This window comes from Clarias gariepinus, chromosome 3 (assembly GCF_024256425.1).
Source record: "Clarias gariepinus isolate MV-2021 ecotype Netherlands chromosome 3, CGAR_prim_01v2, whole genome shotgun sequence".
In the NCBI taxonomy this organism is placed as follows: Eukaryota; Metazoa; Chordata; class Actinopteri; order Siluriformes; family Clariidae; genus Clarias; species Clarias gariepinus.
Window position 1 is genome coordinate 13,029,256 of NC_071102.1, and position 27,184 is coordinate 13,056,439.

Genomic DNA, 27,184 nt, shown 5'->3' on the forward strand with positions numbered 1-27,184 from the left:
GACATGTAACATCTACCATAAATTGTTGTAGACCAAATATTCCCTAATGTTCCCTAAAGTGACCTCTTTCAGCAGGACAATGTACACTGCCATGCTGCAAAGTCATTAAGGAACATGACAAAGAGTTGACTTGGCCTCTAAATCCCTCAGATCTCAATCTGATTGAGCATCTACAGTATGGGATGTGCTGGACTAACATTCCTGATTATTGGATGCCCCACCTTGTTACTTAAAGATCTGCTTCTACTAATGTCTTGGTGCCTTGTCCATGTGGAGTCCATGTCTTGGTGATTCAGAGGCGTATAGTACTGTGCAAAATTCTTGAGCCACCCCTCATTTTTTCATATTTAGCTTGTGTGTGTGTATGTGTGTGTCTTTATGTGTGCATACAGTATGTTTTCCTATTTATCAGGATGCACTGGGTAAGGCCAAAAATTTAGGCATTTCAGGTTATATCTGTTTTTCCTTCCCTTTCATAAAAACTTATGAGTTGAACTTTCTTTTCTTGTGTCTTTATTTACATTCAAGGTCCAATTTGGTTGGACAATGTGGCGTGCAAAGGCACAGAGTCATCACTCGCTGACTGTCGCTCTAATGGCTGGGGTGTAAATGACTGCAGCCATGCTGAAGACCTGGGGGTTGTGTGTAGCCAAGACGGCCCACGCCAGGGCCATTTACCCCGCTACAGTGAATCCACACAACCTTCAGTCCTTGAACCTCGCTCACCAGAGAGCACATCTAGCAGACGAGGGCATGAGATTGCCTTGAACAGAAACCCAGCCCGTGGTTCTCCAGCCTCCTCACCACAACTGCAAGGCCATCAGATCCAATTGCGCAGGAATGGCTATGAACAAGCAGCCTCACGAAGGCAAGAAAACTCTGTGCCACAAGGCCATGAGCTGCCCAATTACCTACGCAGTGGGGCATCATACAGACGCAATCAGGACAGTCAATCAAGACCAGTGGCCCAGTCATCTGGCGCCGGGAGAGCCGGAAATCCACAGTCAGGTCCATTGACCAGGTCTGAACAGTCAGATCCCTATGTAGAATATGACAACAGAATGAACACTGATTTTACAAACACAGTGGAACAGGTATGACAAACTCTGGATTTAAAAGCACTGATCCTTAACAGTTATTTTTGTGCTGTGATAATGTGACATGACATTTGTTTACCTTTGAGATGTAAAAGTTTCTGCACTTAATACTATTTACACTTAATACTATGAACAATTGTACATTATTCCTAAGGGTATAACTCCAAACAAAAGATAAAAAAAAACAATTTTGGGGTCATCATGGCCCAAACACATGGTCTCTTAACATTTGACTGATTTAGTTTGTTTGTATATCATATTTATGTCTTACTACACAGTCTAGTGACGAAGTTATCTGTATGAAATTATTCAATTGATTTTAATTACTGTTTACAATCTACTTTTAACATCTGTCAAATCTTGGCATGAAAAACAATTATTTAACTAGAAGCTCTGACGTTTTTCATTGTGATTACAATTCAGTTGAACCCAAACATTTATTGCATTTGCTTTCTTATTGGTTCGAATCTTTTCCGGCACACTGAAGATGAAAGTTGCAATGTGTTTTGGGAACACAATGTCAGGATGTAATCTGCATTCCTCTTTCCGCAGAGTGTAGGAAGAGGCAGTTTGGAAGAGGTTCGACTCCGCCCAGTTTTGCCTGGGACTCGGGGTGCTGCTATGGTAACGGAAGGGGTGCTTGAAGTGAAGCATGCTGGGAGATGGAGACATGTGTGTAACCTTGGCTGGGATCTGAGCAGCAGCAGGGTGGTGTGTGGGATGCTGGGATATCCCAAAGCAGAGCAACATGATGAGCGCTTGTACAGGTTAGTACACAAATAACTACTCATTCAAATTCTTTTAGTCTGGAGATCTCTTCATAGACTTCACTCCGTGAACATGCATTGTCATGGTGGCTTGGGCCTCTCAGTTCCAGTGGAAATAAACCTGGAATGTGACAGTATACTGTACAAAGATATCCTGTATACAATTGTGTGCATCTGGTCAGATTTCTGCAAACTTTCCCCCAAACATTTACCCAACTCTGTGCATAAACACAATGTGCTTCTTTTCCATCTTCGAGTAAAGTGCATCGCTCACCTAAATATATTTTCTTTGCATATCAAGGCATGATTTATAGTTGTTCGCCCAAACTATAGCCATTTTAGACTCATGTCAGTTATTCATCCTTTACTTTATTTTTCCTTTAACTGGAAAGCCTTGAGCAGCACGCTAAATCATCCACACCATGTGCCTGCGACTGCCATAAATAGACTTAGCAGCCACGGAAAACGCAGCTTCTCTCTGTCTTTATACTTTACCACAGATCCTTTTTCTGGAAGTTATACCCTGCACTCCAAACCCCCTAAATTAGACGGGCTACGTGCTGAAAAATCACCACTAGCTAATGTACTTTTCCATTTCTTAAACTGTTGTTTTCTCCTTCCTCCCTTCCTGACTTTTGAAGTCAACACTCCATTTGCCAGTTATACATTGTACAGGAATTTTAGGCCATTTTAGGATAATGTACATTTTGTGATTTGTTTATTTGTTTTTTATATATGATTTCATATTTAAATATTTTGTTTATTTTTTTCATTAATGTGTAATTTTTAGGTGGATCATGCCTAAAGTGTTCACCACATTATGCCCTGACTCAATTGATTAGGAATGTATTTTTTTTTCCCTTTCACACATTATGTCATGTCCACATGCATTTAGCGGTATTTAGGGGGAAGCATGTTCTAAGGGCCCTTTCCACTGATTACGTCTGTGTTTTCGACATCATCAACATTGGAGGAAATGTAGCCAATGTTATGGAAAAGGTTGCGTGCTGATTAAGTCTCAGGATTGAATTATTTCTCACTTTCCTTTTCTTTATCTGTCCGGCTCTGATTTACTCTCTTATAATTAATACAGTATATTTATTTATTTATTTATCACACACTTTTATCAAAACAGCTGTTATGATCCAAGCACAGAGTAATACTATTTAAGATGCTGAGTATTTAAGAAACAAGCTATAGCACTTTGGCAGTTCTGGGTTTAAAACTCACAACCTTAAAGGAAAAACCTCACCTTAAACAAGCTGAATATCAATGTTTAGAATCACTATGTAATCTTGCTCCTTCCCCACTCGCTTTGAGGTCACACCGCCATGACATCTGTTGGTCCTCAGCTGTATACTGGCCATGTATATCATTCCACCTGCACATGATCTCATGAGCCACATCTTGAGTGTTTAACAAAGAAACATCTTATGTCCCCACCCACTGATTGCAAGTGCGTTAATCTAAAGGCTGTTGCCATCACAGGCTCCACATCAAACAGCTGACAGAGGAAATTCAACCAGTGTTATGAGACGGGGTGTGTGATGATTGTCCCCCTGAAGTTGTTTTGGTCAAAATATTGTGATAAGGGTTCACGAATGGCGAAATCGCATCCTAGGTTAAACCCACACTGGGACAGATGAGAGAGTATGATTACACGTGTTTCATCTCATGTAAATGTTGTGATGAAGAAAATACATTGTGTAAGAGTAAAATAAACAATTTTCTTTAAAGACCAAAGACGGCCTGTAATTAGGAGCGACGTTTGGGTAAGAGCCGATCTGTTGTGTTGTGATAGCAAGTGGTTGAAAAAGACCAAAAGGAGATTCACACCCACACCCACACCCACTCATATAGATTCAGCCCACATTGTGGATTACAGTAGGAGCTATTTAAACAAACCCACAATAAAAATTGTGGTAAAACATTTCAGTTTCTCATTCTAGTTTTTTCTTTATTACCATCCCAGTTAATTTAATGGCTTGCCGGGGCAAGTAAAATTAAATAGACATACGTTTAAGCCTTTAGCATGTATTGTAAGGGGCATTATTGATGAGAAAATTCCCTACATTATCCACTAGAGAACAAGTAAGGCAGGTCTTATGAGATATTCTTATATTGTGGTTAGTACCTCGAAGGCACAAAACTGGTGAACCAGAAACATGGTCATGAGCGCACAAGGCTCACTGATGTGTATAGGGAGTGAGTAAAGGCTGGCACATGTTGTCCGACCCCATAGGAACTACTTAGCACAAATTTAATACTGGCTATGAGCATCAGAGCTTGATGTGTGTGGGGTTGCATAGCCTCCCGATCCATGATGAGGACAGGCCTATGGAGCAGTGGACGAAAGTGGTCTGGTCTAATGAATCATCTTTTCTTTTATGTCATGTGGATGACTGTGTTAGTGTGGCTTACCTTGGGAAGAGATGTCACCTGGATGCACTATGGATCATGCCATCCTGAACATGTTGTCAGGTATCACCTATCTTAACATGGCTGCAGACTAGGTACAGCCCTTCCAGGGCAACAGTATTACCTAATGACGGTAATTCTCTCAATGCTAGTTAAGGATATTTTTAGATTATTAGCTGTCCATGGGTCAACCATTCCTCAGACTGACCAACACTTTTCAATTCTAGTTATGAATAAATATAATATGTTATAATCTGAAAGAGAAAATAAATAAGAGTCATAATAATAGCAACAAATTGTGCTCCTACATTCCTAAAACTAGAGGTGCCTCTTTACTTCTTGCTGTTTTGTGTATGTAACTAAGGGCTTTTTTAAGCAGAGCAATGTGCACATTCTGGTCAGAGAGGGCCTTGTGAGACATACTAATAGGTGTGCAGGTTTGCAATACCGCTATATTATATACAGTACTAACAATGCTATCCTGACATCATGACGTCTTTGTTGTTTGGACTCCCATAAATTATTTTTAGGCCCAAATGTCTTTGCAGTATGATGGTGTCTTCTCTTTGAATCATGCATTGAAAGTTGACTTCTTCATTCAGCAAAGTATTGAATGACTGACAAAAATGCTGAACATAAGTATAATAGCACAGAAATATAACAACAATGCATTTAAAATCTATTAATCAAATATGCATTCTTTTTGCTATTTAGACTTGAATAGGGTGAAAAATTATATATGCATTATACACAGTAGTGTATAGTATATGTACAATTTTCATATACTTAAGCAATTTAATAACTGCAGCCAAATAATGCAGGTGTTATTTCTATAAAGTCTTCTAACAGCTGTAATTTTATATGATATCACAATAACACGATGTTAATATGGCTTAAATACTTGAATACTCTGCCAAAATTGGATAATAATATTTTTCTAATAATATATAAACACACTCATTATGTAATATCTTAGAGATCATTCATGAGTCCCACATGGAAAAGACGTACAGTGAGTACTGCTGTTATAACCTGTGATTATGCCCAGAGAAATTGCATGTTAATTTCTGTCCAAAAATACCTTGTTTTGTGAACCTGAAATAAAAATGCCATTGAATGTAACCACTAAATTAAAGTTATACAGGATAGGAAGTCTGGATTATAGCACAAAACTGTGGCTTTTTGAGGAGTTTTTTGTAACTTAAATTGTCTAAATTTCACAGTAGGCACTGTAGCACCAATACGTTGCCAATACATTGTGCAAAGAAGCTCTTTTGTAGAGGAATTTAATAAATAACCATCAGCGTAATATTAAGGTAGAGGTTTGAGCATGCACTTTAAAGTATCTAACTGAATTTAAATATTAATATACTAAATTTCTCACTCTAATCTTAAAAGGCCAAAAATCTTATAAATTAATATTATTGCCTTCCAAAAAAAAACTTTTATATTACATTGCACTTAGTCTTGAGCTTTGATTATGGCAGGTATTCTCCATGGCATTATTGTAAAAACCTTATGAAACACCATAAAATGTATTGCTTTCTAATGTTGCATTAAATTTTGGCAGATATATTTATTGATGTTTGGAAAATTAAAACACTCTGTTAAACTACTCCAGCAAATCCCAAAGACTTTTAGTGGGCTGAAGGTCAGGATTCTGTGGTGGCCAATTCATGTGTTAAAATGATTCCTCATGCTCCAGAACCACTTACACAATTGAGCTTAATGAATATTGGCTTTGTCATGTTGCAATATGGCCATGGCATCAGGGAAGATACTGTAACCTTGCTGAGCATTGACCTGATTTAATCATTAATCCCTATCAATCTGGAATCATCAGACCACATGACCTTTTTCCATGTTTATGCTCACTTGCAAATTGAAGCCTTTATCCAATAGTGAATTTCTTTTGGCCACACAGCTGTTTATTCCCAATCCTGTAAAGTTTTTATCACACTGTGTGTGGAAATGCTCTTTCACTATTAAACATAGCTGTGATTTAAGTGATCACTATTTATTAATATTTTTACAACACATTTCTTCCACAAAATTGATGATTCACAATCCTTTTCCAGATTAAGACAATTCCAATAATGGCAGCAATCTCCTCATTTTCTTTGTTTGATGAAGGTCACTAATTTCATCTAACTGCATCAGTTAGAATTAAAAGATTTCCCTTAAGTATTTTTTTATGGGAACCTACAGTATAATGGGTCAAAATGCAGCATCAGCTATGCTGAAGTAGTTATGTGTTAAGAGTTATGCTCATGGATCCTACAGTGACTTTGTAGTAGTCCTGAGATTAGACCTCACAACCTTTATCCTGTTCTTGACAGGTCCTTTACAATTAAGACAATTTTTACAACCAGTGTATCTATAGTGAACCCGTTTGCTGTAAACCAATTTTCCGAACATCTGAAATCCAATCTCTGTGTAACTCATATCACTTTCTTTCAGTTGTGGTCGTTGTGGGAAGACAAGCCTTGTGGGAAGTATAGCCTGTTTGGCCTTGGGGATTTGTTTATATGTTTGTAGCTCCCTCCAAAACTTCTGTACAGTTGGAGCGAGATGATAGTGTCTGTTTTACGTGACTGGAATATATAATTACAGGACCTTACATACCATGACATTTGATAAATTTAGCACATTTTAATTAGATTTTAAGAGAAGATTCTACTGTGACAGAATTGCATATTTAAACATAACTTTTGAAAGGTTTTTATTTTTAGTTTATGCACACCATTTGATGTGCTGTTTAGATTTTCTTAACATATGCATTAAACCAAATGCAGTGCATAAGCTTCTGCAAATGAATTTTAAAAAACTAGCCTCAGATGGCGGATTTGTGATTGCCGATTTGTGCAGCTTTTAGACTATATGATTATGATATGATTTTAACTTTCTATCATAAGTGCATAACAGTAAGCTACAGAACATGTATTTCATTTCCATGTATTTCTGATTAAGTTAAGATCCTGAAACCCTGTATGGGCAGGTGTATGCTATCATTAAAAGCTACGATATAAATAAATTTAAAAAAAGAGAGAAAACATCAGTTTTTTGTTGGTTTTGAATGGCAGTCTGATGCCCATTCTCTGAGGTTCACCCTTTTTGCGGTTTAGGCTTCCGGCTTCGTGTCACACCTCAACTTTGAGCTCCGAATTGCTGTCCTCTCGGGCTGGGACGCAGTGCTCAAGTAATTATAAGGTGGAATCCTGCGGCAGTGTCTCTGACTGCGTTTTAATAGCCGTGTTCGATTTGGCTGTGTCAGCACAGGACCTCGCCCATGTGGCCGTTAAAGCCTCAGCTCTCTCTTTCCGTCATTTCGGTCAAAGAAAGGTTTTGTGTTTAAGAGAAGAAAAGCCATTTCTCGCCTTTAGGATGGTGTTTACGTAGCCATTTCAAATGTCCAATGGTTCATGGCTGACTGGCTAAATAAAGTAACGCTTTGCTGTCTTTTCGGCAGTTATTACTTGTCTGAAAAAACAGACTATGCTATATTTTGCAGAAAGAACATGTGTTCCCTAGACAAGCTTTCACAGGTTAGAAGGATGTATGGCAGCATGAATTCCTCTGGGCTGCCACTGGTGGTAGAAGTGAGATTTTGACGGCTAATTTGAATCGGTTGGTCTGGGTCATTCTTGAATGCTTTCCGACTTATAAGTATTAAGATGGATAGAGTTTGCTTTTTTCTTTCCACCACAAGCCACATTTTGGGAGACGTTACATATATTAAAATCAACCATAATTATTTTGAATCCAGACCATTTTTCCTGCAACTTCATTTTTTGTGTGTAGATTATAAATATAGTGGTGTGTGCTGAATAACCTTTGTGCATATGTAAGTGCATAATATAAGTCTTCTTTGACTGTCCAGACACATTTGTAAAGAAATTAATAGAGCATTATTTGATGAAATTGAATAAATTGATGAAATAGTGATATCAGTATTTGGACAGAAATTAATTTGATATAACTAGTTAGAAAGAAGCAATACTGTTAATGTTGTTTATAACTGGTGTAGCTACTAGTAAATGAGTGCTAAACTTCACTCCTTGAATCTCACATAATGCACTTTTGCTCTTTAAAATTAGGGGGAAAAAGCGCCTTAGTATGATATAGTATTAACAGCTATAATCTTGAGTGAAAGATTTAGTCTGCTTTGCTCAGCGTCACAGAGGATCCTGGGGCTATCCCTGGCTATCCCTGTGTGCACAGCAGGAATCCACCTTCAGAGCATAAGCGTCCATGAGCACTAGGGATGCAACTGATCAAAAAAACTCACGATTCAGATTATATCGCAGGTTTGAGTTGGTTCATTTTTTGAATCAGTGGGAAAAAAACAAGCCAAACATAATTTCATTATTTGTAGAACCTAAAACAAGGAACTTGTAGCCATTGTCTTTAATGAAAACAACATCCAAGATGTCGAATGTTTAAATAAAATCTTCAAATAAAAAAAATATAAAATTCTTAATTCATTTTTGATTATGTGGACATTTACTGTTCTTAATAGGAAGAATTCTCTGAAAGCCATTTAGATACTGCAAATGAGTTCAATCGTGTTGGCTGTTTTGTCCTGATGTGCAAAGTGGAGTGGGGAGCTTTGCCAGATTTTGGTCAACTTTTTTTATATTGTGCTGGAAAATGTGACTTAAAAGGATAATAAAAAATTTGGCTAATTGTACTGAAACAAAGAATGTGCTTTGATAATGAATCTACAGTATGAATCCACTGCCTAGATGGAACTTTGTCAGTGTGATCTGGCACACCTGCCAGGCATAGAACAAGTGAGCATCGGCGTGAGGGAGACTTTGGGCAAGTGATAATACCATTTGTGCGTGTGCAATTTCTTTTCCCACCCAGGAATGAGGCCCAAAACTGTATTTCACACTATGTTAAACTTTGCAATTTGTGTTCCAAACCATGGCTCATGGATCAACTATGGTGGGTTACATCAATAATGACAATCATAGTCCACTCCATCTCCTGGGATGTTTTAGCAGTAGATTGTCATTATCCTGTTCTGCCTAAATATATCTTCATAGTTTTACCCAAAGTGACTTACAAATAAATCTTATTCCAATCTGAGAAGACCACCAATGGCTCTATTTCCCTCTAGTATTTGATTTGGCCTAGTTACTGGCATTGTGCATTTAGTTGATGTTGATGTAGAACAAGTATCCATCCAACTAGGGACTGTGGAGGCCAATGGTGACCATTGTATTTACTGCCATTTTGTAAGACCTCAACACTCACATGCACATTTATACACTATGGGCAATTTATAAACACCAATTAGCCTAATCTGCATGTCTTGGAAATTGTGGAAGGAAATTGGAGTTCTGGGAGGAAACCCACCAAGCACGGGGAGAACATGCACACAAACCCTACACAGGAATCGAGCCCAGAACCTAAAAGTGCAAGGCAACAGTGTTAACCACTAAGCCACTGTGCCGCTAAATAATGATCACAGCAACTGTAGCTGTTTTGTTTGTCTAAGATTAGCTACTAACTAGCTATTTAAACTGATAGGGAGAAAGTAGTGTGTGTTGTACAGTATAAGTCTTTATGCACATGCTCAGAAAAGTACCTGTGATCTTAACTGACTGCTTTAATATTAGGGAGGATCATTTTTATACTTTTCCCAGTCTTGTGCAAACACTGTGTTTAAGAATTAGTTTAATGTTATATGCACCTGCATTATTTCAGGCTACAAATCTCAAATTTTCCCCTTTTCACACTTTAATGCAGACATTGCCTTCTGTCCGCCATGCTTACTGTGAAACCACAACAAAAGCAAGGGTAATGCGGTCACCTCTCCTCCCGATTAGCAACTCCACAGATTAGCAGAAATGAGTTATGACTCAGCAAGTCCGTGGTTTGATGTGTCTACCATTCCGCCATTGAACCCTCCCAATTGCTACTTCATATAAAAGCCTTAGCTAGAAGAAAGCATTTTAAAAAGAATCGACTTCCCCTGAAACTTTTCAAACCTCTTTTTTTTTACTTTTTTGAAGTCCTTTGTGAGCAGCTGACGAAAACCTCTCGTAGGTGTACAAGTGGCAAATGAGCACTTCGACAAAAACCATGGCCTAAACCAGACCAGACCACCAACACACACATGCTGTGATTCGCCTTGGTAGACAGTAGTGTGTGAGGCTTGCTACTCTAATGGTAGTGTGTGTGTGTGTGTGTGTGTGTGTGCGTGTGTGGTATAGACTCAGTCATGTAAATTTACTAAATGTCCTGACATTGTCTGATGATTGGTGCCCTGTATTAGCATAATACCTATAATTTCATGCTACTGTAGATTAAGAGTTGCGGACAAAAAGATGGCAGTCTGTGATTTGTTTGCTGAAGAAAGCTTTGCTGTAACCCAGTCAACCCTGGATAGAGCACTATTGTGCTTTATGTCCCTTATAGGGTGTGTGGTTCCAATCATCACTAGTCTGGTGGCTTGAAAGCATCAGTAGCCAGGGATTATATTTAGCCTAAATGCCTATTAGCGTGGCAACTTCCTGCAGGCTCCTGCATGGCTGCTTCCTAGTCAAATAGGCACAAAAGCGCTTAAGATGTTTTTAAAGGACTGGCTTTGATACATATAGCACCGATTTAGCGTAACTTTCCTCTTACCCAAGATGTTACTATTCAACAAAGGCATGTCTGTTGTCTAGCTTTTACTTATTCACTGGAGCTAATGTTGATTACATGTAACTAAATATGTCAAGTCAAAATAACTGACAATGTCTTGCTAAATTCTCAATAAAGTGTGATTTCTTTCACTTGAAACACCATGATTTCTCTGTCATGGCTGCACTCATAGTGCAAAGTGAGAACAGGAAATTGTAGCCAATGTCAAGCCCTAATGATATGACTAAAGGGTGACTGGTATTTTTTCTTGCAGCTATAAAGTATAGTATAGCTATAAAGTAAGGCGGCATGGTGGCTTAGTGGTTAGCGCTGTCACCTTGCAACTCCAGGGTCCAGATTCAATATGTTTAATTAGTTAGCATGTTCTCCCTGTGCTGGTAGGTTTCCTTCAGGTGGTCCGGCTTCCTTCCACAGTCAAAGACATGTAGATCAGGGGGTTACGGCCCTGCGTTACTGATCGGAAGGTTGGCGGTTTAAAGTCCATATTCCTGTTAGAATATGCGAAGAATGAATTTTACTTTGTAGTAATGTATATGTGACAAATAAAGGCTTAACAATAAAAGGGTGAAAAATACATGTGCAGAAGATGTGCATATTTTTATAGAAACGATTTTAACTTCTATTGTCATTTATGTTATTTATTAGCCATGTAGACTAATAAATAACGCATTTTGGATGAATTTTTTGTGCTATTACAGAATCAGGACGTTACATTTTATTCTTTTTGTTCAACCAATCCATTGTGGACAAACATATTTGGTTTCTTGTAGTTCGTGTTAAACAATTATTACTTCCTCACACAATAGACCAGTCAATTTATTTCCAGGTCATTTGGGGTGTGTGCTTTCATTAGATCTTCAGGCAACGTCATGTATAGTGCTGATTCCATCTGAGACAGAAGTTTATACTAAAAAAATAAAATTCCCAAACGAGAGACGCAAGAGACAGATGGAGAAAAACGACACAGGGGGTGTCTGACTGCAAGCAGGGAACACTGGGATCTCTGTAAGTCTGTTTGGGATCCACAAAACCACCAAACCTCCTCGGCTTGTTTTGTCTATGACATATACACAGTTTCTATTTATTTAACTGACCCCATATAGTGAAGCAGAACTCTGCTGATGTAAGTGTGTATGTGAAGTTGGACGTCCTGGAGACAAGAGTCTGAATTATTAAATCTTAGACTGGTGGCACTTCAGCTAACATAAACACACAAAAATACACCATGTTTACCGGCCTGTCTCTATGCTAAGGAGCATATTTATTGAGTTCAAATTTGGTATGAGGTTTCAGTGTGTATATTTCTGGTCATTTTATGGTTTATTGAATCTCTTCTTTCTCAGGAAACAGTGGGAATCCAAAATTATGGATCCAGCCACACGGTAAGTTCTGACCTTTTATTCAGTTTGTAATTGGCACATTACTGAAATGCTTAAAACCTGATATGGGTTGTCTGTCTCACAGGACCACTGTCAGCAAGAAGGGTTACTGGGTGGAGAAGGTGAAGTGCTCAGGAGCTGAGACCTCCTTGGCACAATGTCAGACACAGCTGTCTTTTGCACGTAGTGAAGTGCCATGTAATGGTGGGATGCATGCTGTGGTGCGTTGTGTGCCTGGTCCGCAGTTCTCCCGCCTGTCCCCCTCTGGACATCCTCAAGCTCCACATTCCTCTCAGGTGAGCACATCTGCTGCAAAAGTGTGCAGACTCCTGACCAACAGACCATCTGACCTACAGCTCAGTTATGGAAACCAGAAAACTTTAATGATTGAACACAGGATTTATATATATATATATATATATATATATATATATATATATATATATATATAGATAGATATCAACAAAATAGATGATTGAATAAACTGATTTGCTGTTTTCTAGTTTAAAAGTCACTTGTACTATCACTAGTACTGACACTAGTACTATCATTAAGTAAAATTTTAAGATAAAAAAGATTTTTAATGTTTAATTACCATATGTGTATGTTACGATGTTGATAGCCGAGTTAAAAATTAATAAACATCATGTACACCTATTCCGTTATAGTCCATTGCCAAATAGTATATTTCTCTAGTTTATTTATTGTGTTTTTAAGTTTTTTAAACAGTTCCTCACAAAGCCTTTCTCTGCTTGTTTAAGCAGGCAGTACGCCTAAAAGCAGGCCCCAGGCTTGGAGAAGGACGTGTCGAGGTGCTGAAAGAGGGAAAATGGGGGACGGTGTGCGATCACCTTTGGGACCTGAAGGCTGCCAGCGTAGTGTGTAGGGAGCTGGGCTTCGGCACTGCCAAAGAGGCCCTGAGAGGTGCATACTTGGGCCAAGGTAAGACACTTTTTTGACTTACCACAAACCTATACTCTGATTCAACTGCAAATTAACACAAAAAAATCTAGTTTGGATGTAAAAAGAATGTGTTTGTATTCGAACAAAAAATGGTATTGGTGTAATAAAAAATGTCTCACCTAGATGAAAAAGTGAACTTTAAGATATGATCATATAACACTATTTTTCTTAATACATAATGCTTTGTATCTTCCGATCCATGCCTCATGTTTTTGTAAATATGCATACACATTAAACTTTTTATCAGATAAAAAAGAAACACATTTTTTGTGTGTTTTACTTTTATGTAGTGTCCATAACTTTTTTTTATTAAAATTTTTTTAATGATCTTAATTGTCGTTCAGATGAAACTTGGCCAATTTAGATTTCACATGACATAAACCTGTAAAAGTGTATTATTCTAAAATGCAAAATTGTTAAGATTCTTTTGACATGGTTACTGACACTACAGATTTTTTGAGGAAAAAGTCCTTAAGCACAGAATACTTTAATTTAAGCAACAAGCTATGCTTTTAGAAGCTTAGACCAGTTATTACAGAATACTCATAAGGAAATTTGCAATCATTTGGATTTTTAATTATTTTTGTTTGAAGTAAGACTGTATTTCTCCAAAATGGCTAGAGTTAAAAAAAAAACAAGATTGTTCACTTCCATAGTGCATAAACTTTACGAGTAGCTTTTTGACACACATTTTCTGTAATATATGTATAACATAAAAAGATTTATAGATGTACAGGATAGAATATTCAGTAACAAAAGTATAGGACAGAAGTAAATCTAAAACATCCTTGTTATTTCTACTAGCATTATTTAAACGGCAAAAGGAAAAGAGAGAGAAACAGACTTTGCAAATGGTCCATCTTAGATTAAAAAACAAATTGTTCTTTGAAAAGGGCCAGAAAAACAAACAGGGAAAAAATGTAAAGGCCTCTCTGTAATGCTGGAGCATGTTTATGGGTTTGGCTTTGATCCTAATTAGGTTTCCAGTTTGTTAAAGTGAACAGGAAACATCATATCATCTACTGTAAATGCATAAATGAACTGAAGAAGCCTCGTTACTGCTCACAGAAGATCAAATACTTCTGGACTACATGCAAAAAAAACAAAAACATATATATATATATATATATATATATATATATATATATTATGTGACACTACTGGACCTCCTCTTGAAAAAAAATCTGCTCAAATTGCGTTTAAATTTGTAATACAGACAGAGTTAGCTTCACACTGGGAGCTTGAGTAATTCTACCTGTTGCAGGTGCTACTCAGTGATTTTATTTCTGTCCAAACTGGAAATGTCAATGTTTTTTTCTCTCCCTTTTCCACTGAGAAAATTCCAAACCGAATCTCTTACTGTTTTTGATGCACATTATAGGAGGATAATAATTTTAGTGCCATCTGGATAGACTTTCAATGTGCAAAAAAAAAAAAAAAAAAAAAAAAAAGACTTTAACTGTTACTACTTTTCCACAATCAAGAAATAATGGATGGTTCTATGAATATATTCCTCTAAGTTTTGTCATTTTGTCTAGTTGATGACAATGTCATTTTGTCATGTTAGACAGCTTGTAACAACCTTAGGTATAATTTTTTGTGCAAAAAATAAGAAAAATTTCTATAAATATATTTATAATGGAGTCATTGCAGTTTGAGAAAATAAGTACTATTTTATTACATTTTACAGAAATAATAGTCCTGTCTGTATAGGGCATAGGACACATGCATGCTCACTACAAAGTAGTGCTCACCACTCTCTCCATGTGCATTTCTTCTATTTTCATTAGTGGTATTTAATCACAAAGTGGGTATGACCTAAACCAGAAGGGTTTTTTTCCCCTTGTTATTAATGCTTGTATTGAATATGAAACCTAAAAGACAGCAAGGTGGCGCAGTGGGTACCTCCCACGATCCTGACCAGGATAAAACTGTTACTAAATGAATTAATGAATTACTGAATGATGCCTGAAATTACCAGCATATTCTTATTTTAAAATATGTTTAAAATTGCTCTTAATTGGATATGTGTGCATCACTGTTATTTTCATTCACAATTTTTTTCTATTTTCCATACTTTTCCCAGACAAACACCATAAAACTGAGCAGGAAGGTCCTCTACCCTTTAGATAAGCTTTTATCATTGGCTACTTGCTTAAATAAAAGTAAAAAGGTCCCAAAGAAAAGTAAGAAGGTAGAATCATGGTACATAATTTAAACTTGTACATTTCAAAACAACTGCCGCGTTTTTCAGATGGTCATGGGTGTTGCTTTGTAAAATGTAAAAGCCAGACAATATTAGAAGCCATGCAAAGTCACTGTGCCAGTCTCAAGACCAGATAAAATAGGCCGATTGCATCAGAAAGAGCATCCGGTGAAAAACCTGTTAGAAAGTGGTGCGTAGATCGGATGGTCTGCTGTGGCGACCCCTCGATGGGAGCAGACGTCCAACAACAACATTCACTTTAATTTAAACCCCAGTGTACTGTGGTAGACAGCTTCAGTGTATGTGTGTTTGTTTTTTTTACTTTGAGTTTTGTATATTTGATTTGGAGATTGTCCTTCCACTGTACATGCATTTTGTGTTTATGTTTTTTCCTTCACCAGTTAAAACCTCAGAAAGTCTTTTTTTTTCATGCAACACAACAGGGATAATTTTCTTTTTCTTCTCTTAAAAAAAAACGTATTTTGTTTTTTATCATGCATTTTCAATCTTATGTAATCTTCAGTTTACGAAAGCAACCTTTAGAACAGAAGAACAGAAGCGACCATTTACCCTTGTCTCATTCTGATGACATCATGACCCAACTGTGCTCTAAATTACAGGAATTCCTGTCTTTGCACAATTTGTTTCCCCTTCGTGCCCCTTGTTTCTATTTCAAAGCATTAAACGATGTGCTGGGTTTCGGGGTGTAATTTCGTAAGGGATGGTGACTGCTCACATGCTTTTCTCCTGTCCACATCAGAGCTGTGCCATTTTTGTTTTCCTAATGACTAGTTCAGTGGCTGTCTGGTGCAAGAAAAATGCTCTAATCGCTATTTCTAGCAGCTGAAAAAGGAGCTAATGTGGGAATGAGACTTAATTTGCCTATAGGCAAACATGAACATGACATATGGCATTGTAACTGACTATTGGAAAAGACATGGTTTTGGGTGGTAATAAGTGTCTCACCTAGGTGACAAAGTGAATTTTCAGATAGGATCATAAAACACCATGTTCTATCATACTTAATGCTTCTTATATCCCGATCCATGCTTCATTTCTTAGTAAATATGCATACACATTTTTTATTTTTATCAGATAATAAGAAACGCATTTTCCATATACAATTTCATGCCCTTTTATGTCATGTCCAGTGGTGTCAAAAGTATTCACATTCATTACTTGAGTAGAAGTATAGATACTAGGGTTTAAAAAGACTTCTTTAGAAGTTGAAGTATCAACTCAAGCTTTTTACTCAAGTAAAAGTGTAAAAGTACTGGTTTCAAAACTACTTAAAGTATAAAAGTAAAAGTAACGTGTAGGGGAAAAAAGCATTAAGGATAAAAGCTTAGGCTGTGCCACGGGCCTATATACTGCACTAACTATCTAAAAATGTGTTGCTTTTTTGTTGCATTTTTTAACGGCCATAGTGATTTGGGATACTGTATATGGCAACTGAATAAGAATGCATTTTAGTACAATGCAAATACATTAAAGAACCATATATGTGTACTACTGAGCATTAACATGTTTTATGGAGAAGAGGATATGATAACTGGTTGCCTATAAGTATTTTAATGGTGCAAAAAGTCAAACTTCAGAGGCATGTCATCGGTAACCTTTATTGGAACCTTTATCATTCCTGTTACCTTCCTGGTGCTGTTACCTTCCTCGCTGGTGCTTGGTTGTGACCTTTCGCTCGAATCTTATGTCTCTAGCACGGACATCTTCGTCTACTTATCACAACCTTATCAACCAGAAAATGCTATTTTATTCAAACGTCCTTGCTGAAGTGTGACGTGACGTCATGTGCAGGTGGAATACTTCTTATCCAACCAGAATCAAATTCCCTCCATCCGGATGGCGTGGTTTATCCGGTTGTTTTTTTTTGTTTGTTTGTTTGTTTATTTTTTGAATGACAAGCTGAAATAAAACAGGAGTAACAAGGTTATATTTAAAATGTAAGGAGTAGAAAGTACAGATAATTGCGTGAAAATGTAAGGAGTAGAAGTAAAAAGTCGGCTGAACAATAATTACTCCAGTAAAGTATAGATACCCAAAATTTCTACTTAAGTAAGGTAACAAAGTATTTGTACTTCGTTACTTGACACCTCTGGTCATGTCCGTAACTTTTCTGAATTTAAGTTTTTCACTAATCTTAATTGTCACTTAGATGAAACTTAGCTATTTAAATTTCACATGAAAAGTCAAATTTTACCTGAAAAAGTGTATCATTCTAAAATGCAAATTTGCTAAAATATTGCAACATGAATTTGACATGGTTACGGACACTACAGATTTTTTTGGTTTATTTTGCATGGAATACTTTAATTTAAACAACCATTTTTAACAGGTCATATGCGTCTAATTATAATTTGAATAATGATAATTTGCGGCCTCTGAGTGGTGCAGTGATAAAGTATCACTTTATATTCATCTGGAATATTAGTGATAAAGTGATAGAGTATCACTTTATTACTCACACAAGCGGAAGGAGCGGATAGTGCCTCACACAAGCGGAAGGTAAAAAGGTGTAATAAGTGATAATAATTAGCATTTTTAATTATTATTGTTTGAAGCGTGCCAGAATAACACTAAAAAATATGCATTTTGAGGCACATATAAAATAATCTCTCCAAAACAGCTAAAGTTAGCAACTTGAAATTTTAATGAAGCAAGATTGGTCATTTCCATGTTGCATAGACTTCAGAAGTAGCTTCTTTGGCACACTTTTTTCTGTATCATATGGATAACATAAAAAAATAATAAAATTAGCACCAATACTGTGTTTTGGCTGTATACACACAAAGGAACTTTAAGGGCCTTTAAATAACGTGTTCTTGCATGTTATGTGTTCGGCAGGTACGGGTCCCATCCATATGAACTCAGTGCAGTGTACTGGCCAGGAGAGCTCCATAAAGCAGTGTAAGTATCGGGAGGTTCCACTGTATACCTGCAAACACAGCCAGGATGTTTCTGTTCGCTGCAACGTTCCCAAAACTGGCCTGTCAGCTACGGTGAGACGTGCGCGCGCACGCACACACACACACACACACACACAGGACTGTTTTGGATAAAGATACTTATTGTATTTCTTGGGTATTAATTATAATCATTCGATTTATGTATGTGCTTATAAACTCACATTTCATTTCTTCTCTTCAGTTATATTTAAATTACGGCTTTCCTATTTTGCCCTTTCTTTCTTCCTTTCTTATTTTCGATCTTTCTCTCAGGTGCGTTTGGCAGGAGGGAGAGATGCCTTCGAGGGCAAGGTGGAGGTTTTGATCGATGGGCGCTGGGGAACAGTTTGCAGTGAGAATTGGGGCATTAATGAGGCCATGGTGGTCTGCAGACAGCTTGGCATGGGCTTTGCATCCTCAGCTCACCAGGTATGGATCTACTACAGCCAACTCACACTTTCCAGGGTGTGTACTGTATGTGTCCTTCTAAGGTGATACAAAGGACAAACCCTCTCTAATCCACAAATCCACACATCACACACATCTCGCAGTCTCACTGTGAATGGTCAAACACATACTTGCCACTAAAGCAAAAGCCAGATGAAGGCAGGCAGCACCTTTTCTTGCACTAAACAACTGGAATAGATTTCTTCTAGCCTAGCGTGCCACTTTGCCCTGGTTTTGTTTATATCCTCACTGCATTTGTTTTTTCAGTCTTCTGTTATTTCCCATGCAGAAGGTAATTGCAGGCTTTCCATGAAGTGCGTCCAGACTTCCAAGAGAAAGTAGCACAAAAGTAGGAAAGACGGAGAGAAAACAAACTTTAAATAGTTGTGTTTTTTTTTTTACTTGCACCAGATGAGAACACTGTTAGTATTTCCATAAACTTGGACCACTAATAGCATGAGGAAGGGGAGAGTGAAAAAGGCATAATAACCTCAAATGAATCTGCTTATTGACACACTACTTTCAACCAGCTTATCTACCGTTGATTGAATCCCAGGCAATGAATTCACTTTGGCCCGGGTTACTAATTCCCAAGATACTCTTTGGGCTTCTGAAACATATTCATCTGGAATATTTGTTGATCTGTGAGTAACTGTTTTGGCATTTTTGCTTTTTAGTTACTGCTGGTTTTATAGCCTTGGCACTCTGTATAAGTCCGCTATGTTAATATCATGTGGTTTCACCTCACCATGCCCTAATCATAGCCATAAAATATTTCCATTTTTGATTATTCACTTGGCATAGGCCTTTGTGTAAAATTGTTTGACAAATACTTACTGCACTACTCGCACTTTATGTTATAAAAGTCAGTAATTTGTTCCTTCTGTGTTCTGTGATGCAGGAGACTGCGTACTGGGTTGGTACCCCAGATGCAGGGGACGTGATTCTCAGCGGGACTCATTGCATTGGGACAGAGATGTCAATCCAGCAGTGTAGGAGAAACGGTCATGTGTACTGTAATCGAGGGGGTGGAATCAGAGCGGCTGGTGTAACCTGTGCTGAAAGTGAGTATAGTAACTATCTATGATTATAATAACCATCTACTGCATATAGTAGACATTTTTATTTACTAATCCAATAAAGATATGAATATAAATTTTGACTTTTATTTTGCATCCCTTTCTTATGATGTGATGCAAAATAAAAGTCAACTTATTTACCCACCTCTACCTCTAACTATTTTTATATGCTCTGAGGTTGTTCATCTTCTCAGTAGCATGGACTGTACTTTGCTTTTTCTCCTTGCCCTTTTAAAATGCATTTTCAAATAGATGTTTGTATATCATAACAAGTTAGTAGTAAGTACATTGTTTTTAAAATGTGGTATTTTGACAAACTGTGAATGATAAAAAAAAACTGTACAACAGCTGATTTTACACTTGCAAGTGTTTTTGGTTGTGTTGAAAATGAAATAAATCTGTGTCCAGCTGCACCAGACTTGGTGTTGGACTCTCAGCTGGTCCAGGAGTCGGCATACCTGGAGGATCGTCCTCTTCACCTGCTCACCTGTGCCCATGAGGAGCGCTGCCTCTCGTCCTCAGCCGCCCACATGAACTGGCCCTACGGCCACCGGCGCTTACTTCGCTTCTCCTCACGGATCATGAACCTTGGACGTGCAGACTTCCGGCCACGAGCTGGACGTGATTCCTGGGTCTGGCACCAGTGCCACAGGTAACGGCACAAAGTCAAAGCAAAAGCATGGTGTGCATACACTCATGAACTTAGATTAATTACAAAAATGTTTAGTAAAGAAGACAAAGTGTCTATATATATATATATATATATATATATATATATATATATATATATATATATAATCGTAAAAGATTTAACAATTTTATTTTAGTTTTTATTATTTAAAAACTTTACCCCAAGTACACAATTAGCATGCCTGTAAAATTAAATTACCAAACTATAGCAGTATACGTAAAACATTGCAGTACACTAAGATGCTGTATACAATTTGAGTTGTTTCTCGAAGCAGGCTGAATGAATGGGGTTTATATTACAAAAAAATCTATAGCTTGGAAAATGCAGTATTTGCTGTATATATTGGTGCTCCTTTTGCTCCTTGTGTACAAACAGGACTGGGTCACAAACCCATATCTGCTTCCATTACAGCTAAATAAAGAAGCCCTTGATCGCAAGTTTTTATCCCATAATTTCTATGTAAATGCTTGTAGAAGGGATCAGTGCATGGAATAGGTGTGTCCTTAAAATTTATGTCTAAAAGCCAAAATCCCTACAGATTTTAGTTCTAAATAAGTGTGTCTGTGGAATTTGGCTCTGACAAGGGTTTGTTTTTTTTAGACATTTTGTCCTTCTGGTTTGAAGATCAGTTCTTGTTCCAGGAACAAGGCTGACTGGAGTTTAACTGACAAAAACAAAATCTATTGAAGACAGAAGATCACAAAGATCAGCATGCACACAGAGACACAGGATTTTTTTTTTTAATCCAGAGAGACCCCAGCTCTGGCAGATCTGGCTGTGTCAGCACCATAAAGCTCATTCAAATGTGTGTTTTTTTTCTTATGGGTCTGCTCCGTCACAGTCCGGTTTCTTTATAGCTGTGGTCAGGATGCTGCGGTCAGCTGAGGGCACAGCCTGGTCCTTCTCGCTGCCTCTAAGCACAATGGAGGAAAAGAGATCTGTGCCATTTTTTGCTTCTCTGTCTTTAAAGTGCAACAAAATGGATACTAGAGTATGACTTGACTAAAGTTTAACTTACAGTATAGCTTACGATATTATGCAATTTCCTTAATATAAATTGTTACAGAAATATTTACCTTTTCCATGACTTACTGTATATTAAAAAATATATATATAAAATATATATATAAGCAAAGAGCAATTGTTAATGACTATACTGAGACACCCATTTATCATTGTCATTTTGTTTTCTATACTCTTATGTAGAGCGTCTTTACATTTGATTAATTATTTAAAGAACCTTTTTCTTTTGCTGCTACGCACAGCTGTGCAGGAGGGCAGAACACAGAGAGTCAGTGTGAATGGCCATGAATAGGCCTTTGCAGCATTGGTCCATTTTACCCGGTATGATTTTTCCTTCTTGTCATATCTGTAAGAGTGACGTCTAAGGAGGAGAAACTAGGCACATCCAGTGTTTGGTCCAGGTCTGTGAGTTGATGGTATCATTCATGGTATCAAGGTAGGCAGCTGTGACGGATGAGGGTGAGCTATAAATCTGCCCTCAATGGAAGCTGCCAGTAACTTAATTAGATCAGTCATGGAGATGAATCAGGTTCTTCCCAGGCAATGTTTTCCACTTTTGTTAAGGGGTAACAATCAAATTTGGAGACCTAATTGAGCTCGTTAAAGTCATTGCATGCTTAGGCTCCACAACAGTGGGGCTGTTCCAGGAGCTGGTGGACTCTTTAATGATGCTGGCTTGTAGTATCATAGCTACCTCTTCATGGTTGGCTTGAGCTTAGCTATGGCTTGTTCCAACTGTCACCAGATAACCGGTGTGACTTGATCACTTCGCTTATGCATTTCTTTCACATATATGGCTAATGAGAGGTAGGGTGATAGCTGATCCCAGTCACCTTTTTAAAATCCAGAAGTCCATAGTGTTTTCTCCCTGTAAATCCGGTGGGTGTCTGCAGCCTCTCCTGGAAAGTAAAAAGAAAGTAGTTGCACCCTTCTTTATCTACTTCTTTTCTGAGCATGACTTTGAGGGCCTGGTTAATGTGCTCAACAAATCCATTAGTCTGGGAGTGAAAGACCAAGGTTGGGATTTGTTTTACCTGTAGCAGCTGGCGGAGTTCAGCCATTACCTTAAACATAGACAGGGTACCCTTGGGCAAGTTCCCATGACTGCTTAGGAGGAAAAGCTTTTAAGTGAGTTCTGTGCGGCGGCTTTCTGACAGAGATGCATGCTGGTAATGAATTTTTATCCTCTTGCAAACTTTGGAGATGACTTTAATGATTGGGTGAGGGATAAGTGTGGCATGGGAAGGCACTAAATGAAAGGCATGTTGGCGCTGGAGGTAGCATGGGCAGAGTGGCAAGTGGAACCAGTTCCTTATTTTTTTAAGAGTATTCCTGACTATGAGGTGGCCACCCAGTGTGTTTATGTGGGTCAAGTGCATGATAGTGTTGATTTTTGTACATGACACCACATGGAGGTTGCACTCTTTGCCCAAAATTGAGTGTGGTAATAGTGGAAGCCTCAACATTTAAAGAAGCAAGTAGCAAATAGTGAGCACTGACTAGCTTTATTATCCCTCCTGGCACCAACAGCCAGTCATCCTTTTTGTGTTACTGTATTAGCCATACTTCCCCTTTCTTAACCTATTGAGATACTGGAGGTCAGTATGCCATACATCAGCTCCTGCCTCAACACTGTGCTTCCCTGCTAGCCCAGGCAAGCATAACGAGATGGAGTCTGATGGCAGGAGAGGTACAGGTAATTCAAGGGACACCCTACACATAGGGGTCATTATCCATCTCAGGTTTTAACTTGGGGACGTCTTGGGACTGTTTGCCGAAGCAGTGGGGATCTTCTAGACATCCTCATGAAGGACAGACAACTGAGAGGTCCCTTCCCTACTTGACGACCTGAGGACAATAGGGCAAGCCTAAGAAACTTTAATACCTGTGTTAAGAAGGGCAGTGACCAATCACAGTGACCTTGATAGTTGGAGTTTGGAGCTGAACTGACGAGTATAAGCTGCAGCAAGGCAATTTAGGTGTTTTTGGCCCTGGGGAGGCAAAAACACCCCCCAGGGTACAGGGTGTATACTCTTATCTGGCTCAGAGTGGCAAGAGTACTTAATGGTCTCTATAATCCCTTTTATGGAGGAGGGCATTCCTATGGCTTTTAGTTCCTTAAGTGGCAGGGCTCAAAGGTACTGGTCTAGGGTGATCCTTTTGGCCACCTCTGAAATTGTCTGTTGCTTCAGCTGAAGCTAGGTGATGTAGAGTAACTTGGAGCCTGGGCAATTTGCTGTCTGAGGGTCTCCTAAGCCAGGGATTCCCCTTTTACCATCTCATAGTTGTCGGCCTCTTCCACCAACAGCACTCAGTAAACCAGCTGAGCTGGGCCACAGTTCAGGGAAGTGAACGCAGGAGGCCAGTCTTCCCACCTCACAGTCCTTACACTACTTTTTATATACTCTTAAATGTTGGGCCATTAATACCTGTTCCATTTTATTCCAAAATGATGGCAGTAATGCATGACCATACAGTAGATATTGGGGGGGAATTATGCTATGCTATACAGTAGGTTACAGTTTAGAGTTGGCAGCATACAGTCATCCAGCATACAGTGTAACAGCTCATTTTGTTTTAAGTGTACCTCTGTTTAATTGTTTTCAATAAAGAAGATGTGTTTGCCAAGTTGAAGATAAAATTTTAGTCCAACTTACATCTCAAACGTCACACAAAATACTTGAAACTCGCCCAGACAATTGTTAGCAATGGAAAAGCAAGACAATTTTTTACTTCATTTGTTCACGCTAAGGTAAACAAGGTCAGGGTTTTGCCAACCATGGAGTATTTTTAAACTAGCCCACTTTGGCCACTGTGCTATCCACTCCCTCCACTAAAAATGTCCATAAAGAGAAGCATGAATTCTGCTCCGTGGGCTGAGTTAGTGCTATTAGTGCTTGTTGCGGTATCAATTTTTAACCACTGGGATATAATAACTATATAATTATAATAACTCTGTAATAATAACTCTATGGAGCTAAATGAGGCAGTGCTTAAAGTACACTTTGTGTGCTGCCAAAGTCAAGTGTTTAAACTGTAAAATCTACTCCTTAAAAAACATCTTTAAAAAAGTGGTAATTCCTGTGAATGTTAATTGGAATTATTCATCTATCAGACTATTAGCACATAGCAAGCAAGCTGTTAAAGTCACCAGCTAGGAAGCATGTTAGCTAATTAGCTAATTAAATACCAAGCTAATATGCCCATAAGGATCGCTTCTACAAGAAAATTATTCCTGTTGGTATGGTGACTGAAAAAAATCTACTGTCCATTATATGCAGCACCTGTTGCACAAAAATGTTGTGATGTGAAAGTTGATGACAAGAGTAGTCAAAAAATGATTGCCCTACAAAATTTTAATTTCTATAAATGTGTATCTTGTGTTTTTCTGAAGACACTACCACAGCATTGAGGTGTTCACACACTACGACCTCCTGACCATGAATGGCACAAAGATCGCAGAGGGACACAAAGCCAGCTTCTGCCTGGAGGATACATTCTGCCCTGAGGGTGGGTTTACTACTAATATTACACCACGACTGCAATTTGTCTTTATTATTAATAAAACTATTGTTTTATTTTCTACTTCTTTTTGCCATTTTTTTCCTGATAAATTGTTTGCCAATTTTACCAATTTGATTTAGCTCAGAGTGAATGCAGAAGCTTCATTTGAGTCTCAGCTGAACTTTGGAATTGTCAAGAACTAACCTGGAGTGACCAGAAGACGTAGCTTTAGCGGTTAGCCCTTTGTTGCGTGAATGGTAAACCCAAACGCGGACGAACACGAGTGAGCAGGATAATCACGCTATTTGATCTAAGGACTCTCACGAATGGGGAGCAAGGGAGAGACACAATCTAACCCGCGTCCTATAAATACACACTCGATCAGGATTTTAAACCAAGAAGGTGAGTACTCACGGTTTGTAGAAATCCGACGTAGCATCGGCGACTCAATGACTGAGCGAGGTGCTATGGTTTGTTTACCTCTTTTATACTTCCTGGTTCGCGACCGCTTAACTTCCGGGTCCTAGTGCTGGTCGCGTTCCGAGTGTGCATGACAGTACCCCCCTGTCCAGGACCGGCTCCGGACGGTCCTGCGGTGGAGGATACCCTGTGACGGTAGTCCCGGATGAGCTCGGGGTCGAGGATGAAGCGAGCTGGAACCCAAGACCGCTCCTCGGGACCGTAGCCTTCCCAATCGACCAAGTATTGGGTGCCTCTGCCCCGAGGCCGCGAATCAAGGATCCGTCGCACGGTGTAGGCGGGACCGCCGTCAATGATCCGGGGAGGAGGAGCAGGGCGGGTGGGTGGAACCATGGGTGAAGTGGTGAAGGGTTTCAGTTGTGAAATATGGAATACTGGATGGATCCGGAGCGCCGCAGGCAGCTGGAGCCGGTAGGTGACAGGATTGATCTGTAGATGGATGCGGTATGGGCCGATGAACCTTGGTGAAAGTTTCCGGGATTCTGTGTGGAGATGGAGGTTTTTGGTTGAGAGCCAGACCTTGTCACCTACTTTGAACAACCGTCCCGGAGGGTGTCGACGGCGATGTTGGGTGATGTAGCTGGCGTTGGTCTGTTGGATGGCACGGTTGGCTTGTCCCCATAGCCGTCGACACCTACGGACCAACTGTTGGGCCGAGGGTACGTCAAACCATAGCATACCTCAAATGGGCTCAAGTTGGTGGCCGAGGAGACGTGAAGGTTGTGAGACAGCTCAGCCCATGTGAGGTAGCGGGCCCAGGAGCGCTGGTGATCGGACACGAAGCATCTCAGGTAGCGCTCCAGCTGTTGGTTGGTCCGTTCCGTCTGACCATTAGTCTGGGGGTGGTATCCGGAGGACAGACTAGTGGTGGAGTTGATCAGACGGCAGAAGGCCTTCCAGAACCGGGCGGTGAACTGGGGCCCCCTGTCCGAGACGATGTCTTTGGGGAACCCATGCAGACGGACTACGTGTTCCAATATCAGCTCTGCGGTGACCTTAGCTGATGGGAGTCCGGTGAGGGCCACCAGGTGAGCTGCCTTGGAGAACCGGTCGACGATCGTGAGGATGGTGTTTTTCTCTTCGGAAACCGGCAGGCCTGTGATGAAATCCAAAGCGATGTGCGTCCAGGGTCGTCGAGGAACGGGCAGAGGTTGGAGCTCTCCTGGGGTTGGTCGGTTGGTGTCCTTAGCCCTGGCGCACACCGGGCACGCCTGAACGAACTCCTCGATGTCCTTCTTCATGGAGGGCCACCAGAACGCCCGTTTCACGAACTGTAAGGTTCTTCGATTTCCCGGGTGTCCGGCCACGGGCGATGAGTGACCCCACTGGAGGACCTCAGATCTTAGTGGTTGGGGCACGAAGAGTCGTCCAGGCGGTGCCCCTGCCGGCCCGGCCTCCGCAGCTTGAGCCTGGCGAACCCTTGTCTCGAGATCCCACTGGAGCGGTGCCACGATGCGTGAAGTGGGTAGGACAGGCACGGGGTCCGCCCGGGGGGCGTCTTCCTCCTGTTGTC

General features: G+C 39.3%; 1 protein-coding gene across 2 annotated transcripts in view; it reads left to right on the plus strand.

Annotated features, from left to right (window-relative positions):
* LOC128519259 (lysyl oxidase homolog 4) overlaps window positions 1–27,184 on the plus strand; it is a 38,525-nt gene that overhangs the window by 2,478 nt on the left and 8,863 nt on the right. For both annotated transcript variants that reach the window (XM_053492928.1, XM_053492927.1), the window contains exons 3-12: window positions 529–1,094; window positions 1,650–1,864; window positions 12,283–12,321; window positions 12,404–12,614; window positions 13,083–13,260; window positions 18,347–18,501; window positions 18,721–18,876; window positions 19,796–19,958; window positions 20,382–20,625; window positions 25,082–25,197. In XM_053492928.1, coding sequence (XP_053348903.1) covers window positions 529–1,094; window positions 1,650–1,864; window positions 12,283–12,321; window positions 12,404–12,614; window positions 13,083–13,260; window positions 18,347–18,501; window positions 18,721–18,876; window positions 19,796–19,958; window positions 20,382–20,625; window positions 25,082–25,197 — 2,043 coding nt within the window. The remainder of the gene's footprint in view (window positions 1–528; window positions 1,095–1,649; window positions 1,865–12,282; window positions 12,322–12,403; window positions 12,615–13,082; window positions 13,261–18,346; window positions 18,502–18,720; window positions 18,877–19,795; window positions 19,959–20,381; window positions 20,626–25,081; window positions 25,198–27,184) is intronic.